This window comes from Salvelinus alpinus, chromosome 5, assembly GCF_045679555.1.
Source record: "Salvelinus alpinus chromosome 5, SLU_Salpinus.1, whole genome shotgun sequence".
Classification (NCBI taxonomy): Eukaryota; Metazoa; Chordata; class Actinopteri; order Salmoniformes; family Salmonidae; genus Salvelinus; species Salvelinus alpinus.
The window spans coordinates 46883799-46902792 of NC_092090.1; the positions used below are offsets into that span (position 1 = coordinate 46883799).

The 18994-nt window shown below is 46.0% G+C and overlaps 1 protein-coding gene across 2 annotated transcripts; it reads left to right on the forward strand.

Annotated features, from left to right (window-relative positions):
* Positions 1-8282: 8282 nt before the first annotated feature.
* Positions 8283-18724, forward strand: LOC139576275 (potassium voltage-gated channel subfamily A member 1-like). 2 transcript variants are annotated; one of them, XM_071402179.1, is made up of 2 exons: positions 8283-8345; positions 15875-18724. In XM_071402179.1, exon 2 carries the CDS (start codon positions 16429-16431, stop codon positions 18385-18387), a length of 1959 nt encoding a protein of 652 aa, XP_071258280.1. In that variant the 5' UTR covers positions 8283-8345; positions 15875-16428; the 3' UTR covers positions 18388-18724. The 2 variants fall into 2 exon arrangements, with proteins under 2 accessions (XP_071258280.1, XP_071258281.1); XM_071402180.1 differs by lacking the exon at positions 8283-8345 and adding an exon at positions 15057-15526.
* The last annotated feature ends 270 nt before the right edge of the window (positions 18725-18994 follow it).

The following is an 18994-nucleotide window of genomic DNA, read 5'->3' on the forward strand; positions in this document are numbered from 1 at the left end:
TTGAGTAAAAGTAAACACCTTAATAGAAAATGAGTAAAAGTCTAGAAGTATTTGGTTTTAAATATACTTCTGTATCAAAAGTAAAAGTATAAATCATTTCACATTCCTTATATTAAGCAAACCGTCTTCTTTTTTCAATTTTTTTCATTTACGGATAGCCAGGGCCAGGGGCACACTCCAACACTCAGACATCATTTAGAAACAAAGCATTTGTGTTTAGTGAGTCCGCCAGATCAGAGGCAGTAGGGTTGACCAGGGGTGTTCTCCTTATATACAAAACATACAGTCAATAATACAGTAGAAATATAAGTCTATATACAATGTGAGCAAATGAGGTGAGATAAGGGAGGTAAAGGCAAAAAAAGGCCATGGTGGCGAGGTAAATACAATATAGCAAGTAAAACACTGGAATGGTAGATTTGCAGTGGAAGAATGTGCCAAGTAGAAATAAAAATAATGGGGTGCAAAGGAGCAAAATAAATTAAATAAATACAGTAGGGGAAGAGGTAGTTGTTTGGGCTAAATTATAGATGGGCTATGTACAGGTGCAGTAATCTGTGAGCTGCTCTGACAGCTGGTGAGGGAGATAAGTGTTTCCAGCTTCAGAGATTTTTGCAGTTCGTTCCAGTCATTGGCAGCAGAGAACTGGAAGGAAAGATGACCAAAGCAGGAATTGGCTTTGGGGGTGACCAGTGAGATATACCTGCTGGAGCGCGTGCTACGAGTGGGTGCTGCTATGGTGACCAGTGAGCTGAGATAAGGCTAGGCTTTACCTAGCAGAGGCTTGTAGATCACCTGTAGCCAGTGGGTTTGGCGACGAGTATGAAGCGAGGGCCAACCAACGAGAGCGTACAGGTCGCAATGGTGGGTAGTGTATGGGGCTTTGGTGACAAAATGGATGGCACTGTGATAGACTGCATCCAGTTTGTTGAGTAGTGTTGGAGGCTATTTTATAGATGACATCACCGAAGTCGAGGATCGGTAGGATGGTCAGTTTTACGAGGGTATGTTTGGCAGCATGAGTGAAGGATGTAACCCATTATAAACTCAGCAACAAAATAATCGTCCTCTCACTGTCAACTGCGTTTATTTTCAGCAAACTTAACATGTGTAAATATTTGTATGACCATAAGATTCAACAACTGAGACATAAAATGAACAAGTTCCACAGACATGTGACTATCAGAAATTGAATAATGTGTCCCTGAACAAAGGGGAGGTCAAAATCAAAAGTAACAGTCAGTATCTGGTGTGGCCACCAGCTGCATTAAGTACTGCAGTGCATCTCCTCCTCATGGACTGCACCAGATTTGCCAGTTCTTGCTGTGAGATGTTACCCCACTCTTCCACCAAGGCACCTGCAAGTTCCCTGACATTTCTGGGGGGAATGGCCCTAGCCCTCACCCTCTGATCCAACAGGTCTCAAACGTGCTCAATGGGATTGAGATCCGGGCTCTTCGCTAGCCATGGCAGAACACAGACATTCCTGTCTTGCAGGAAATCACACACAGAACGAGCAGTATGGCTGGTGGCATTGTCATGCTGGAGTGTTATGTCAGGATGAGCCTGCAGGAAGGGTACCACATGACGGAGAAGGATGTCTTCCCTGTAACGCACAGCATTGAGATTGCCTGCAATGACAACAAGCTCAGTCCGATGATGCTGTGACACACTGCCCCAGACCCTGACGGACCCTCCACCTCCAAATCGATCCCGCTCCAGAGTACAGGCCTCGGTGTAACGCTCATTCCTTCGACAATAAACGCACCCGTTGAGACAAAACCGCAACTCGCCAGTGAAGAGCACTTTTTGCCAGTCTTTTTGCCAGGAACTTATAAAAACATTACCGGCCATTTTATCTGATCATAATCCCATTCTTTGTACATTTCAAATCTTCCCAATGAAAACGTGTGCGCTGAGATTGAGGTTTAATAATACTTTACTACACAACTCTTGACTTAATCTTTCAGTTTAGATCCAATTTAAAATAATTTTTTGAAATAAATACCACTCAGTGGAGGACTCAACTATGGTATGATTAGCTGTAAAAGGTTTCATAAGAGGAAACACTACACATCCTCTAATTATCCTCTAATTTACAGAAATTAAGGTTTCATAAAATCAGTGAATTGGAAAGTCTTCCTTGTAAAATCCTGGAAGACTCTATTAAAAACAACTATTCAACAGAGAGAGAAATTGAGCTAAAAACAAGTAGACTGGAACTAACTGACCTTTTATTTTATTTTATCTTTATTTAACCAGGTAGGCCAGTTGAGAACAAGTTCTTATTTACAACTGAGACCTGGCCAGGATAAAGCATAGCAACACAGAAAAAACAACAACACAGAGTTACACATAAACAAACGTACACTCAATAAAATAAAAATAAAAATAGAAATATCTATGTACAGTGTGTGCATATGTACAGTTGAAGTCGGAAGTTTACATACACCTTAGCCAAATACATTTAAACTCAGTTTTTCACAATTCCTGACATTTAATCGCAGTAACAAATCCCTGTCTTAGGTCAGTTAGGATCACCACTTTATTTTAAGAATGTGAAATGTCAGAATAATAATAGTAGAGAGAGTGATTTATTTCAGCTTTTATTTATTTCATCAAATTCCCAGTGGGTCAGAAGTTTACATACACTCAATTAGTATTTGGTAGCATTGCCTTTAAATGGTTTAACTTGGGTCAAACGTTTCGGGTAGCCTTCCACAAACTTCCCACAATAAGTTGGGTGAATTTTGGCCCATTCCTCCTGACAGAGCTGGTGTAACTGAGTCAGGTTTGTAGGCCTCCTTGCTCGCACACCTATTTTCAGTTCTGCCAACAAATGTTCTATAGGATTGAGGTCAGGGCTTTGTGATGGTCACTCCAATACTTTGACTTTGTTGTCCTTAAGCCATTTTGCCACAACTTTGGAAGTATGCTTGGGGTCATTGTCCATTTGGAAGACCCATTTGCGATCAAGCTTTAACTTCTTGACTGATGTCTTGAAATATTGCTTCAATATATCCACATAATTTTCCTACCTCATGATGCCATCTATTTTGTGAAGTGCACCAGTCCTTCCTGCAGCAAAGCACCCCCACAACATGATGCTGCCACCCCTGTGCTTCACGGTTGGGATGGTATTCTTTGGCTTGCAAGCCTCCCCCTTTTTTCTCCAAACATAACAATGGTCATTATGGCCAAACAGTTATATTTTTGTTTAATCAGACCAGAGGACATTTCTCCAAAAAGTACGATCTTTGTCCCCATGTGCAGTTGCAAACCGTAGTCTGGCTTTTTTTTATGGTGGTTTTGGAGCAGTGGCTTCTTCCCTGCTGAGCGGCTTTTCAGGTTATGTTGATATAGGACTCGTTTTACTTTGGATTTAGACACTTTGTACCTGTTTCCTCCAGCATCTTCACAAGGTCCTTTGCTGTTGTTCTGGGATTGATTTGCACTTTTCGCACCAAAGTACATTAATCTCTAGGAGACAGAACGCGTCTCCTTCCTGAGCGGTATGACGGATGCGTGGTCCCATGGTGTTTATACCTGCATACTATTGTTTCAATATATCCACATTCATTTTCCTACCTCATGATGCCATCTATTTTGTGAAGTGCACCAGTCCCTCCTGCAGCAAAGCAACCCCACAACATGATGCTGCCACCCCCGTGCTTCACGGTTGGGATGGTGTTCTTCGGCTTGCAAGCCTCCCCTTTGCGTACTATTGTTTGTACAGATGAACGTGGTACCTTCAGGCGTTTGGAAATTGCTCCCAAGTATGAACCAGACTTGTGGAGGTGTACAATTTTTTTCTGAGGTCTTGGCTGATTTCTTTTGATTTTCCCATTATGTCAAGCAAAGAGGCACTGAGTTTGAAGGTAGGGCCTTGAAATATATCCCCTGTTATACCTCCAATTGACTCAAATAATGTCAATTAGCCTATCAGAAGCTTCTAAAGCCACAACATAATTTTCTGGAATTTTCTAAGCTGTTTAAAGGCTGATATCTGATCCTACAAAAATAAATGCAACTTTTAGAGCGTAGTATTCAGATTTATACAATTCCTCACATAGCTTTGATACTTCTGCTTGTCGGCAGTTCTTGGAGATCCTTACGTTGCCCAAACTCTCTCACTTTATCTGAACTGAAAGCTGGTCTTTTAAATATGAAGAAAGATAAAGCTCCTGGTATTGATGGAATACCTCCTGAACTCATTCTCAACTCACTTAACATTTTTATTGAAAAAGGACAATTCCACAGAGACATCAATACAGCTATTATATCCCTAATCTCTAAGAAAGGAAAAGAACTCACAAATTGTGCTTAATTTTCGGCTAATCAGTTTAATCGGAAAAGAAATGAAGATGTATGCCAAAAGTTCTAGCCATGCACCTAGAGAAAGTTATTAACAAGCTCATACATCCTGACCAAACAGGGTGTCACGTTCCTGACCTGTTTTCTGTTTAGTTTTGTGTGTTAGTTGGTCAGGACGTGAGTTTGGGTGGGCATTCTATGTTATCTGTTTCTATGTTGGTTTAGGGTTGCCTGGTATGGCTCTCAATTGGAGGCAGGTGTTTGGCGTTCCTCTAATTGAGAGTCATATTTAGGTAGGCTGTTCACAGTGTTTGTTTGTGGGTGGTTGTCTCCTGTGTCTGTGTCAGTGTTTGTCGCACCATACGGGACTGTTACGGTTTATGTCACGTTCCTGACCTGTTTTCTGTTTAGTTTTGTGTGTTAGTTGGTCAGGACGTGAGTTTGGGTGGGCATTCTATGTTATCTGTTTCTATGTTGGTTTAGGGTTGCCTGGTATGGCTCTCAATTGGAGGCAGGTGTTTGGCGTTCCTCTAATTGAGAGTCATATTTAGGTAGGCTGTTCACAGTGTTTGTTTGTGGGTGGTTGTCTCCTGTGTCTGTGTCGATGTTTGCACCATACGGGACTGTTTACGGTTTGTTCATTTCATGTAGTCTGTTCCTGTTCATTTCGTTCTTCACGTTGTATGTAAGTTCGTTGTTCAGGTTTGTCTACTTTCGTTTTGTTATTTTGTATCATTTTCAAGTATAGTTCGTTTTCGTGTTTGTTCGTTTTGTTTATTTAATAAATCATTCATGTCATTTCAACGCGCTGCACCTTGGTTCAATCCCTGCTCCTCCTCTTCGGATGAAGAGGAGGAGGACCGCCGTTACAGAACCACCCACCAATCCAGAGCCAAGCAGCGGTGTAAACGGAGTAAGGGACAGCGAAAGAAGGAGGAATGGACTTGGGACGATGTATTGGATGGTAAAGGTTGCTACACATGGGAGGAGATCCTGGCTGGAAGGGATCGCCTCCCATGGGAACAGGTGGAGGCACTGAGGAGAACAGAGGCAACCGGAGAAGGGAACCGGCGTTATGAGGGGACGCGTCTTGCACGGAAGCCCGAAAAGCCCGTGAGTAACTCCCAAAAATTTCTTGGGGGGGGGCTAAGGGGTTGTGGGCCAAGGGCAGGTAGGAGACCTGCGCCCACTTCCCAGGCTAACCGTGGAGAGCGGGAGTACGGGCAGACACCGTGTTACGCAGTAGAGCGCACGGTGTCTCCTGTACGTGTGCATAGCCCGGTGCGGGTTATTCCACCTCCCCGCACTGGTAGGGCTAGATTGGGCATTGAGCCAGGTGTCATGAGGCCGGCTCAACGCGTCTGGTCTCCAGTGCGTCTCCTCGGGCCGGCATACATGGCACCTGCCTTACGCATGGTTTCCCCGGTTCGCCTACACAGCCCGGTGCGGGTTATTCCACCTCCCCGCACTGGGCAGGCGACCGGGAGCATTCAACCAGGTAAGGTTGGGCAGGCTCAATGCTCAAGAGAGCCAGTACGCCTGCACGGTCCGGTATTTCCGGCGCCACCTCCCCGCCCCAGCCTAGTACCTACAGTGCCTACACCACGCACTAGGCTACCAGTGCGTCTCCTGAGCCCTGTTCCTCCTCTACGCACTCTCCCTGTAGTGCGTGTATCCAGTTCGGTGCCTCCAGTTCCGGCCCCACGCACTAAGCCACCTGTGCGTCTCCTAAGTCCTGTACACACTGTCACTTCTCCCCGTACTAGTCCTGAGGTGCGTGCCCTCAGCCCGGTGCCACCAGTGCCGGTACCACGCACCAGGTATAGAGTACGCTTTGAGAGTTCAGTGTGCCCTGTCCCTGCTCCCCGCACTAGTATGAAGGTGCGTGTCCTTAGCCCCGTGCCTCCAGTTCCGGCACCACGCACCAGGTCTACAGTGCGCCTTATCCGGCCAGAGCCATCCGTCTCCCCAGCGCTATCTGAGCCATCCGTCTCCCCAGCGCCATCTGAGCCATCCGTCTCCCCAGCGCCATCTGAGCCATCCGTCTCCCCAGCGCCATCTGAGCCATCCGTCTCCCCAGCGCCGTCTGAGCCGCCCGTCTGCAATGAGCCTGCAAAGCCGCCCGTCTGCCATGAGCCTGCAAAGCCGCCCGTCTGCCATGAGCCTACAGAGCCGTCCGCCAGACAGGAGCCGCTAGAGCCGCCCGCCAGACAGGAGCCGCTAGAGCCGTCCGTCAGACAGGGTCTGCCAGAGCCGCCAACCAGACAGGATCTGCCAGAGCCGCCAACCAGACAGGATCTGCCAGAGCCGCCAGCCAGACAGGATCTGCCAGAGCCGCCAGCCAGACAGGATCTGCCAGAGCCGCCAGCCAGACAGGATCTGCCAGAGCCGCCAGCCAGACAGGATCTGCCAGAGCCGCCAGCCAGACAGGATCTGCCAGAGCCGTCAGCCTGCCATGAGCGTCCAGAGCCGTCAGCCTGCCATGAGCGTCCAGAGCCGTCAGCCTGCCATGAGCGTCCAGAGCCATCAGCGAGCCATGAGCAGCCAGAGCCGTCAGAGAGCCATGAGCAGCCAGAGCCGTCAGAGAGCCATGAGCAGCCAGAGCCGTCAGAGAGCCATGAGCGTCCAGAGCCGTCAGAGAGCCATGAGCGTCCAGAGCCGTCAGCCAGCCATGAGCGTCCAGAGCCGTCAGCCAGCCATGAGCGTCCAGAGCCGTCAGCCTGCCATGAGCGTCCAGAGCCGTCAGCCTGCCATGAGCGTCCAGAGCCGTCAGCCTGCCATGAGCGTCCAGAGCCGTCAGCCTGCCATGAGCGTCCAGAGCCGTCAGCCTGCCATGAGCGTCCAGAGCCGTCAGTCAGCCATGAGCTGTCCCTCAGCCAGAAGCGGCTAGTAATTCAGAACTGCCCCTCAGTCCAGAGCTGTCTCTCTGTCCGGAGCTGCCCTTCAGTCCGGAGTTGCCCCTCTATCCTGAGCTACCTCTTTATCCTGAGCTACCTCTCTCTCCTAAGCTATCCCTCTGTCCTGAGCTATCCCTATGTCCTGAACTACCTTGTCCCAGAGCTGTCCTTGATTCTGGTGTTGCCCCTAAATTTAGGTGGGGTTATTTGGAGGGTGGTCATTGTGGGGAGGCTAAGGAAGCGGGGATTGATTATGGTGGGGTGGGAACCACGCCCGGAGCCTAAGCCACCACCGTGGTCAGATGCCCACCCAGACCCTCCCCTGGACTTTTTGGTGATGCGTTCGGAGTACGCATCTTGAGGGGGGGGTTATGTCACGTTCCTGACCTGTTTTCTGTTTAGTTTTGTGTGTTAGTTGGTCAGGACGTGAGTTTGGGTGGGCATTCTATGTTATCTGTTTCTATGTTGGTTTAGGGTTGCCTGGTATGGCTCTCAATTGGAGGCAGGTGTTTGGCGTTCCTCTAATTGAGAGTCATATTTAGGTAGGCTGTTCACAGTGTTTGTTTGTGGGTGGTTGTCTCCTGTGTCTGTGTCGATGTTTGCACCATACGGGACTGTTTACGGTTTGTTCATTTCATGTAGTCTGTTCCTGTTCATTTCGTTCTTCACGTTGTATGTAAGTTCGTTGTTCAGGTTTGTCTACTTTCGTTTTGTTATTTTGTATCATTTTCAAGTATAGTTCGTTTTCGTGTTTGTTCGTTTTGTTTATTTAATAAATCATTCATGTCATTTCAACGCGCTGCACCTTGGTTCAATCCCTGCTCCTCCTCTTCGGATGAAGAGGAGGAGGACCGCCGTTACACAGGGTTTATTAAGGGTCGTCAGGCAACCAATAACATGCACCCTCTGTTTCATTTGGTTCCTGAGGCTTCCAATCTGGATACCCAGTGTGCTGTGTAATCATTATGTAGCCAGGTGGTAAAAGAGCATAGCTGTATTAATTTATATACACTAGATGGCACTGTCCCTTTAAGAGATCCATAAATAAGGTGTGCAAGCGGTTACGGGATTGCGCATGCGCAGTGTGTAAGAGTGAGAGCAAGCAATTACACTGGAGAGCTGATGAAATCCATCGTGAGTACAACATTACTTTTGATGGAGTGACATGAGGATGTTAGCTTCTTGCTAGCTGAATACCAGGGCTCTCAGAACCACATTGTGGCGTTGATGATAATATTATTTGAAGCTGTTTGTTTTGGAATATTTGTATCCTGTACAGGCTTCCTTCTTTTCACTCTGTCATTTGGGTTAGTATTGTGGAGTAAGTACAATGGTGTTGATCCATCCCCAGTTTTCTTCTATCACAGCCATTAAATTCTGTAACTGTTTTAAATTCACTGTTGGCCTCATGGTGAAATCCCTAAGCGGTTTCTTTCCTCTCCAGCAATTTAGGAAGGATGCCTGTATCTTTGTAGTAACTGGGGATATTGATACACAATACAAAGTGTAAATAATAACTTCACCATGCTCAAAGGGATATTCAATGTCAGCTTTTTTTTTACCCATCTACCAATAGGACTCAAGACATTTCAGCTTTTAATTTTTTATACATTTGTTTAAAAAAAAAAGTAAAACAGTTGCACTTTCAAATGATGGGATATTGTGTGTAGGCCAGTGACACACAATCTAAATTGCATATATTTTAAATTCAGGCAGTAACACAACAAAATGTGCTCTTTCCATGACATAGACTGACCAGGTGAATCCAGGTGAAAGCTATGATCCCTTATTGATGTCACCTGTTAAATCCACTTCAATCAGCTGAGATGAAGGGGAGGAGACAGGTTAAAGGACTTTTAAGCATTGAGACAATTGAAACATGGATTATGTATGTGTACCATTCAGAGGGTGAATGGGCAAGACAAAATTATTAAGTCCCTTTGAACGGGGTAGTATGTGCCAGGCCCACCGGGGAAAGTATTCAGACCCCTTGACTTTTGTTACGTTACAGCCTTATTCTAAAATTCATTAAATTGTTTTTTTCTCTCCTCAACCTACACACAATACCCCATAATGACAAAGCAAAAACACGTTAAAATAAATGTTTGTGTTAATAAAATAAATAAGCTGAAATATCACATTTACATTATTATTCAGACCCTTTACTCAGGACTTTGTTGAAGCACCTTTGGCAGCGATTACAGCATTGAGTCTTGGGTATGATGCTAAAAGCTTGGTACACTTGTATTTGTGGAGTTTCTCCCATTCTTCTCTGCAGGTCCTCTCAAGCCGTATGAGGTTTGGAAGGGGAGCGTCGCTGCACAGCTATTTTCATCTCTCTCCAGAGCTGTTCGATCGGGTTCAGGTTCGCGCTCTGACTTGGACATTCAAGGACATTCAGAGACTTGTCCCAAAGCTACCCATGCGTTGTCTTGGCTGTGTGCTTAGGGTTGTTGTCCTGTTGGAAGGTGAACCTTTGCCCCAGTCTGAGGTCCTGAGTGCTCTGGAGCAGGTTTTCATCAAGGATCTCTCTGTACTTTGCTCCGTTCACCTTTCCCTCGATCCTGACTAGTCTCCCAGTCCCTGCTGCTGAAAAACATCCCCACAGCATGATGCTGCCACCACCATGCTTCACCGTAGGGATGGTGCCAGGTTGCCTCCAGACATGAGGCTTGATATTCAGGCTAAAGAGTTCAATCTTGGTTTCATCAGACCAGAGAATCTTGTTGCTCATGGTCTGAGTCATTTAGGTGCATTTTGGCAAACTCCAAGTGGGCTGTTATTTGCCTTTCACTGAGGAGTGGCTTCGGTATGGCCTCTCTACCATAAAGGCCTGATTGGGGGAGTGCTGCAGAGTTAGTTGTCCTTCTGGAAGGTTCTCCCATTTCCACAGAGGAACTCTGGAGCTCTGTCAGCGTGACCATCGGGTTCTTGGTCACCTCCCTGACCAAGGCCCTTCTCCCTCGATTTCTCAGTTTGGCCAGATAGCCAGCTTTAGGAAGAGTCTTGGTGGTTCCAAACTTCTTCCATTTAAGAACGATGGAGGCCACTGTGTTCTTGGGGACATTCAATGCTGCAGAAATGTTTTGGTACCCTTCCCCAGATCTGTGCCTCGACACAATCCTGTCTCGGCTCTCTACAGACAATTCCTTTGACCTCATGGCTTGGCTTTTGCTCTGACATGCACTGTCAACTGTGGGACCTCATATAGACAGGTGTGTGCCTTTCCAAATCATGCCCAATCAATTGAATTTACCACAGGTGGTCTCCAATCAAGTTGTAGAAACATCTCAAGGATGATCAATGGAAACAGGATGCACCTCAGCTCAATTTCGAGTCTCATAGCAAAGTGTCTGAATACCTATGTAAATAAGGTCTTTTTGTTTTTTATCTTTAATAAATTTGAAAAAATGTCTAAAAACTTGCTTTCGCTTTGTCATTCTGGGGTATTGTGTGTAGATTGCTGAGGATTGTTATTTATTTAATCCATTTTAGAACAAGGCTGTAACGTAACAAAATGTGGTAAAAGTCAAGGGGTCTGAATATTCCCCGAAGGCACTGTGTATATATATATATAAATAATAGCGCATTAGAATATCAGTATACAGCTACCATAACATCAGGTTGACTTTGGCCTTAGAGATTGCTGGCATAACTGACATTTGCTCTCCATCCAGGCGCACTGTACGAAGACTGACCCCTTGTCTCTCTAGCATGTTTCTGCTAGAGAAACATTAGAGAAACTAATCTTAATTTCTTAAGATTGTAATATCCTTTTTATACTATGGATGTATAAAAATTTCTGCTAGAGAAACTTTTCCCCAACACACCGTTGGGGAAAAGGCAGACATCTCCGTTCGAACCAAATGAACAATAAAGTATCTATTCTATACTATGCTATTCGATGATGAAATTCTGTAAATGTAGGCATAAGTTAATCGCAACTAGTCCATTAGGTCAATACTTTGAAGACAGGTCAAAAAACTGTCTCTACTTCTGTCTGAAGCTGACTAGAGACACAGATTTGCTATCCATTTTTTAAATAATTTGTTGTGCCTGTTTTATTACTTTTTAACTTTGCATTCGCTTCGAGATGGTGCAGGATGCATGTGCTCCATGTGTCTTTCGATCTGGTTGCATAGTAGACGGTCAAATGATATCAATGGCACTTTGGAGGGTTACCTTTGATAGGTGACAACAGTTGCATTTGACCATTTGACCAAAACAACATCCGGCGCCGAAACGAGATGGCCGCCTCGCTTCGCGTTCCTTGGAAAATATGCAGTATTTTGTTTTTTTATGTGTTATTTCTTACATCGGTACCCCAGGTAATCTTAGGTTTCATTACATACAGTCGGGAGGAACTACTGAATATACGATTAACGTCAACTCATCATCGTTCCTACCAGGAATATGACTTTCCCGAAACGGATCCAGTGTTTTGCCTTCCACCCAATACAATGGATCTGATCCCAGCCGGCGACCCTGTGCGACGCCGTAAAAGGGGAAAACGAGGCGGTCTCCTGGCCAGGCTTCGGAGACGGGCACATCGCGCTCCACTCCCTAGCATACTACTCGCCAATGTCCAGTCTCTTGACAATAAGGTTGATGAAATCCGAGCACGGGTAGCATTCCAGAGAGACATCAGGGATTGCAACGTGCTCTGCTTCACGGAAACATGGCTAACTCAAGAGACGCTAACGGAGTCGGTGCAGCCAGCTGGTTTCTTCATGCATCGCGCCGACAGAAACAAACATCTTTCTGGTAAGAAGAGGGGCGGGGGGGTATGCCTTATGATTAACGAGACGTGGTGTGATCATCATAACAACACACAGGAACTCAAGTCATTCTGTTCACCTGATCTAGAACTCCTCACAATCAAATGTCGACCGCATTATCTACCAAGGGAATTCTCTTCAATCATAATCACAGCCGTATATATTCCCCCCCAAGCAGACACATCGATGGCCCTGAACGAACTTTATCTGACTCTTTGTAAACTGGAAACCACACACCCTGAGGCTGCATTCATCGTAGCTGGGGATTTTAACAAGGCTAATCTAAAAACAAAACTCCCTAAATTCTATCAGCATATCGATTGTGCTACCAGGGCTGGAAAAACCCTAGATCATTGTTATACTAATTTCCGCGACGCATATAAGGCCCTCCCCCGCCCCCCTTTCGGAAAAGCTGACCACGACTCCATTTTGTTGATTCCGGCCTACAAACAGAAACTAAAACAACAAGCTCCCGCACTCAGGTCTGTTCAACGCTGGTCCGACCAATCTGATTCCACGCTTCAAGACTGCTTCGATCACGCGGATTGGAATATGTTCCGCATTGCGTCCAACAACAATATTGACGAATATGCTGATTCGGTGAGCGAGTTCATTAGGAAGTGCATTGACGATGTCGTACCCACAGCAACGATTAAAACATTCCCAAACCAGAAACCGTGGATTGACGGCAGCATTCGCGTGAAACTGAAAGCGCGAACCACTGCTTTTAACCAGGGCAAGGTGACCGGAAGCATGACCGAATACAAACAGTGTAGCTATTCTCTCCGCAAGGCAATCAAACAGGCTAAGTCCCAGTACAGAGACAAAATCGAGTCGCAATTCAACAGCTCAGACACAAGAGGTATGTGGCAGGGTCTACAGTCAATCACGGATTACAAAAAGAAAACCAGCCCCGTCGCGGACCAGGATGTCTTGCTCCCAGACAGGCTAAACAACTTTTTTGCCCGCTTTGAGGACAATACAGTGCCACTGACACGGCCCCCTACCAAAACCTGCAGGCTCTCCTTCACTGCAGCCGAGGTGAGTAAAACATTTAAACGTGTTAACCCTCGCAAGGCTGCAGGCCCAGACGGCATTCCCAGCCGCGTCCTCAGAGCATGCGCAGACCAGCTGGCTGGTGTGTTTACGGACATATTCAATCAATCCTTATCCCAGTCTGCTGTTCCCACATGCTTCAAGAGGGCCACCATTGTTCCTGTTCCCAAGAAAGCTAAGGTAACTGAGCTAAACGACTACCGCCCCGTAGCACTCACTTCCGTCATCATGAAGTGCTTTGAGAGACTAGTCAAGGACCATATCACCTCCACCCTACCGGACACCCTAGACCCACTCCAATTTGCTTACCGACCCAATAGGTCCACAGACGACGCAATCGCAACCACACTGCACACTGCCCTAACCCATCTGGACAAGAGGAATACCCATGTGAGAATGCTGTTCATCGATTACAGCTCAGCATTTAACACCATAGTACCCTCCAAACTCGTCATCAAGCTCGAGACCCTGGGTCTCGACCCCGCCCTGTGCAACTGGGTCCTGGACTTCCTGACGGGCCGCCCCCAGGTGGTGAGGGTAGGTAACAACATCTCCACCCCGCTGATCCTCAACACTGGGGCCCCACAAGGGTGCGTTCTGAGCCCTCTCCTGTACTCCCTGTTCACCCACGACTGCGTGGCCATGCACGCCTCCAACTCAATCATCAAGTTTGCGGATGACACTACAGTGGTAGGCTTGATTACCAACAACGACGAGACGGCCTACAGGGAGGAGGTGAGGGCCCTCGGAGTGTGGTGTCAGGAAAATAACCTCACACTCAACGTCAACAAAACAAAGGAGATGATTGTGGACTTCAGGAAACAGCAGAGGGAGCACCCCCCTATCCACATCGACGGGTCAGTAGTGGAGAAGGTGGAAAGTTTTAAGTTCCTCGGTGTACACATCACGGACAAACTGAATTGGTCCACCCACACAGACAGCGTCGTGAAGAAGGCGCAGCATCGCCTCTTCAACCTCAGGAGGCTGAAGAAATTTGGCTTGTCACCAAAAGCACTCACAAACTTCTACAGATGCACAATCGAGAGCATCCTGTCGGGCTGTATCACCGCCTGGTACGGCAACTGCTCCGCCCACAACCGTAAGGCTCTCCAGAGGGTAGTGAGGTCTGCAGAACGCATCACCGGGGGCAAACTACCTGCCCTCCAGGACACCTACACCACCCGATGTCACAGGAAGGCCATAAAGATCATCAAGGACAACAACCACCCAAGCCACTGCCTGTTCACCCCGCTATCATCCAGAAGGCGAGGTCAGTACAGGTGCATCAAAGCAGGGACCGAGAGACTGAAAAACAGCTTCTATCTCAAGGCCATCAGACTGTTAAACAGCCACCACTAACATTTAGCGGCCGCTGCCAACATACTGACTCAACTCCAGCCACTTTAAAAATGGGAATTGATGGAAATTATGTAAAAATGTACCACTAGCCACTTTAAACAATGCCACTTAATATAATGTTTACATACCCTACATTACCCATCTCATATGTATATACTGTACTCTATATCATCTACTGCATCTTGCCATCTTTATGTAATACATGTACCACTAGCCACTTTAAACTATGCCACTTTATGTTTACATACCCTACAGTACTCATCTCATATGTATATACCGTACTCTATACCATCTACTGCATCTTGCCTATGCCGTTCTGTACCACCACTCATTCATATATCTTTATGTACATATTCTTTATCCCTTTACACTTGTGTGTGTATAAGGTAGTAGTTGTGGAATTGTAGGTTAGATTACTTGTTGGTTATTACTGCATTGTCGGAACTAGAAGCACAAGCATTTCGCTACACTCGCATTAACATCTGCTAACCATGTGTATGTGACTAATAAAATTTGATTTGATTTGATCCCAGTGTTTGAAGTGGTGGTGGTGGCTGAGGTGCGTAGTGACCCGCTCTATCCACTGGGGGATGATCGAGCTCTGCATGCGCTGCGGCACATGCTCGACTTGGACGAGGCACAACTCCTCAATAACACGCACAATGGGAAATAGGGGAGGTAGAGGCAACCGACAGATGTGTGATGCGCTAACTTAACCGTGGGTTATTTCACATATCAACATAAACTTTAATTTCCCCTCTTTTTCCGACGCAGCTTCTTTGAATAGGCTGAGCTATTGATACTCGCTAGAGCTGCGTTTTATATTGTTTCGCTGCCAGCACTGATGCAGCGGTGGATCTTTTTTCGGGAATGGGGGTGATACTCAATAGATAGATCCTGTTGAATTGAGACAAGACAACGTCGAGACGCGTCAAAAAAAGTGTCATCCCTCGAGTGCAATCGAACACAGATGTATAGGTGACATGTTCGCCGGTTGGATACGTCGAGGGATTTTAATATTCCCAAAACAAGATGCGAAATTGGGCAAACCAAGGAATTGCATCCTCACCTACAGCACATTTTGTAAGGTGCTGAAACGATTTCGTTCGGCCTTTATCAAATGTAAGTAGAATGTCTAAATGAATGAAGGTGGGGTATTTTTTTAACAGGGTGAAAACAATTTCGTGCGTAATTGAAGGAATGTTTATGATTAACTACACAGACTAATGTTGCAGTTATCATGCGTTGTCTCCTGTTGCCATGCTAGTTATTATTATTATTACGATTAATGATTCATTCGTGTTATAAATATTGTCATTATAATTATTAGTATTATTAGACTTGTCGTGTTTGCTGGTCTTAAGTTGGTGATGCGTAGGCTTTAGTGCATGCATCGCCCAAACACGGGACATGCATTTGAATACATACATTTGTAGGTTGTCTAATCGAACTGCTCTTTCTCCCTTGCAGCTGCTGCTGAAGACGTCAGCAGAATAAAGTCATTCAGAATAACTGAAGGTGTACAGGATAAAAGGGCCGGTTTTCTCATCACCTAAGATGGCACCCAGGAGGGACCACGAAAATGAAAAAATGCCGTATTTCTGCAAGTACTCACACTGGAGTTAACCACCTGAGGGACACATGAGGTGGTTTTGTGAATATATTGTCCAATATCTGGTGATTTAATAGGCGATACATTCGAAAAGCATTTAAGGCCTACACAATCACAGCCTATATTCACTTGGCTGTAATAATGATGTCATAAAATATGAGTTCGTTTACAAAAATATAGTAATGTGTTTTATGTCAACGACAACGTGAACTGTGTTAAAAAATTGACCTTTAATTACGCATTCTTAACTCACCTACGCCTCACTGAATAACAGGTGCCTGCTATCTGTCAAAGCAGGATCAGCCAACCTGTGCGCCCTTTGCTACAACTTGTTACTTTCCATTGGCCTACACGGGTCGTCGCTAAAGGGATCATATCATTCACTGGGAACTGAATTTACCCCCTCCTCAAAATGGAGTTTGCCATGATAGGTTCAGATAATGGGTGCAAAACTCGACTGCCTTATGGGTATGCTCGCGCACGGGAAAGGGAGCACGAAAGGGAGAGACAGGTACAGCAGGCAACAGCCGCTGCTGAAGGTGCAGCAACTGGAGAGGGAGGGGAGTCCTCTGGCCACCTCCTTAACAACCACCAGCAGCATCAGTCTCGCACCGCCTCCTCATCAAATGCCAACAACAGTAGCGGCAGTACCGCCTCGCGCCCCTCCTCCTCGCAACAGCCACAGCAGCACCACCATGAGTCTGAGCAGCAGGTTCTCAGAGAAAGGATAAAGCAACGCGGTGTAGGACGTTGGAGAAGGAGTCGCCAGACTCTCGGTGGGGACTTGCGCCACTCGGAGTTGGCGCTACTTGGATCCGAGGAGGATATGATAGAGGAGGACGAGGCGGAAGGAGGAGAAGAGGAGGACGGGGGAAGCAAGAGTTCCAGTTTTCTCTGTAATATGGATGATGAAGAGACTGTCTCACTCACAGATAGACATCCCCAATCAGGATACGAAAATGTTTACAGTGAGTATGTGTGCTGCGAAAGAGTTGTTATTAATGTGTCCGGACTAAAGTTTGAAACTCAACTTAAGACTCTCACACAGTTTCCTGACACTCTTTTGGGAGACCCGGACAAACGAATCAGGTACTTCGACCCTCTAAGAAACGAATATTTTTTTGACAGGAACCGACCAAGCTTCGATGCCATTCTTTATTATTACCAGTCGGGGGGGCGATTGAAGAGACCGCAAAATGTACCTTTTGACATCTTCTCTGAGGAGGTGAAATTCTATGAACTTGGGGAGGAGGCAATGCTGAAGTTTCGGGAGGATGAGGGTTTTGTCAAAGAGGAAGAGAAACCCTTACCAGAGGACGAGTTCAAACGCCAAGTTTGGCTTCTTTTTGAATACCCAGAGAGCTCACAACCTGCGAGAGGGATTGCAGTCGTGTCGGTTTTAGTCATCGTTATATCAATAGTCATTTTCTGTATGGAAACGTTGCCAGAGTTCAGGGACGAAAAAGAATACCTTAAACCACGAGATAATTCGACAGAACCCCATGGACAGACCCCCTTTAACGACCCATTTTTCATTGTGGAGACGGTATGCATTATTTGGTTTTCATTTGAGATTATAGTGCGCTTCTTTGCAAGTCCAAGTAAAACGGATTTCTTTAAAAACATTATGAATACTATAGACATTGTATCCATTTTGCCTTATTTCATCACGCTCGGCACAGATCTTGCTCAACAGCAAGGCAAGGGGGACCAGGCAATGAGTTTTGCAATCTTGAGAATAATCCGCCTTGTCAGAGTCTTTCGCATATTTAAACTCTCCAGGCACTCCAAAGGACTGCAGATCCTCGGACATACCCTCCGCGCCAGTATGAGGGAACTAGCGCTTCTGATTTTCTTCCTCGTTATTGGTGTCATTTTGTTCTCGAGTGCAGTGTACTTCGCGGAGGCAGACGAACCCGCGTCTCAATTCACAAGTATTCCCGACGCTTTTTGGTGGGCTGTCGTCACTATGACCACGGTCGGATATGGAGACATGAAACCAATAACTGTCGGTGGGAAGATAGTTGGCTCGCTCTGTGCCATAGCGGGTGTGTTAACCATAGCTCTTCCAGTGCCCGTCATTGTATCCAACTTCAATTACTTCTACCACAGGGAGACTGATAATGAAGCAGACTCGCCACCGGTTGTTGAAACCCCACCACCTGCCTGCCCATATTTCCCCAACTTTCTCAAAAAATTTAAAGGTTCCCCCTCAGGCTCTTCGCTGGGTGATAAAGCGGAGTACATGGAGATGGAAGAGGGGGTAACGGAGTCGCTGTGTGGGGTGGACAAAAGCCCGAGTAAAGGAAATGGGACAGACATTGGCAGGAAAAACAGTACAAGTTCAAAGTCACAACAGACTGATGTGTGATGACAAAAAAATGATTATTCTCGTGAAGAAAGATATGCTGTCAAATCACACACACATAGGTGGTCAGACTCACACAAGTGCGCACTTGCGCGCACACACACACACACACACGCACACACAGACAGACAGACGCACACATACTTTATATTTAGCTATATTTTGGGAAGCTCAAATATGGGGTTTTATTTTGCCATGTGGCTGCTTAGGGGAATATAGGCCTACGGGAAAATATACGCCCAAATCAAAAGCTTTATAACTATTATGACCAATGTAATCCGATGATATCAGATATAGGCTACCTATCTGGGCCTCGTAAACCTACAAATGAAATCGAAAATATTGAATAGACAGGCTATGCATACGCACTTTATGAGTTTCATTTGTCAATAATGGAAGGGGAGATATATATATATATTGTTTTGCTGTTATGCGATAAAGTCCAAGTTTATAGTAGGCCTAGTTTGCACTATTGTAAAAGCTTGTTCGAGTCGCTGACTTTCAAGAGAGATAGACTTGGAAGTTATATTGAGAGACAGAAACTGTAGGCCATATGGCAACCTATACACCCTTCGTTTGACTAAAGAGTAATGAGATATTTTTATTATGA

Bases quoted from the DNA above. Each gene is read 5' to 3' on its own strand.
- LOC139576275 (XM_071402179.1), top strand. From the start codon at position 16,429: ATGGAGTTTGCCATGATAGGTTCAGATAATGGGTGCAAAACTCGACTG.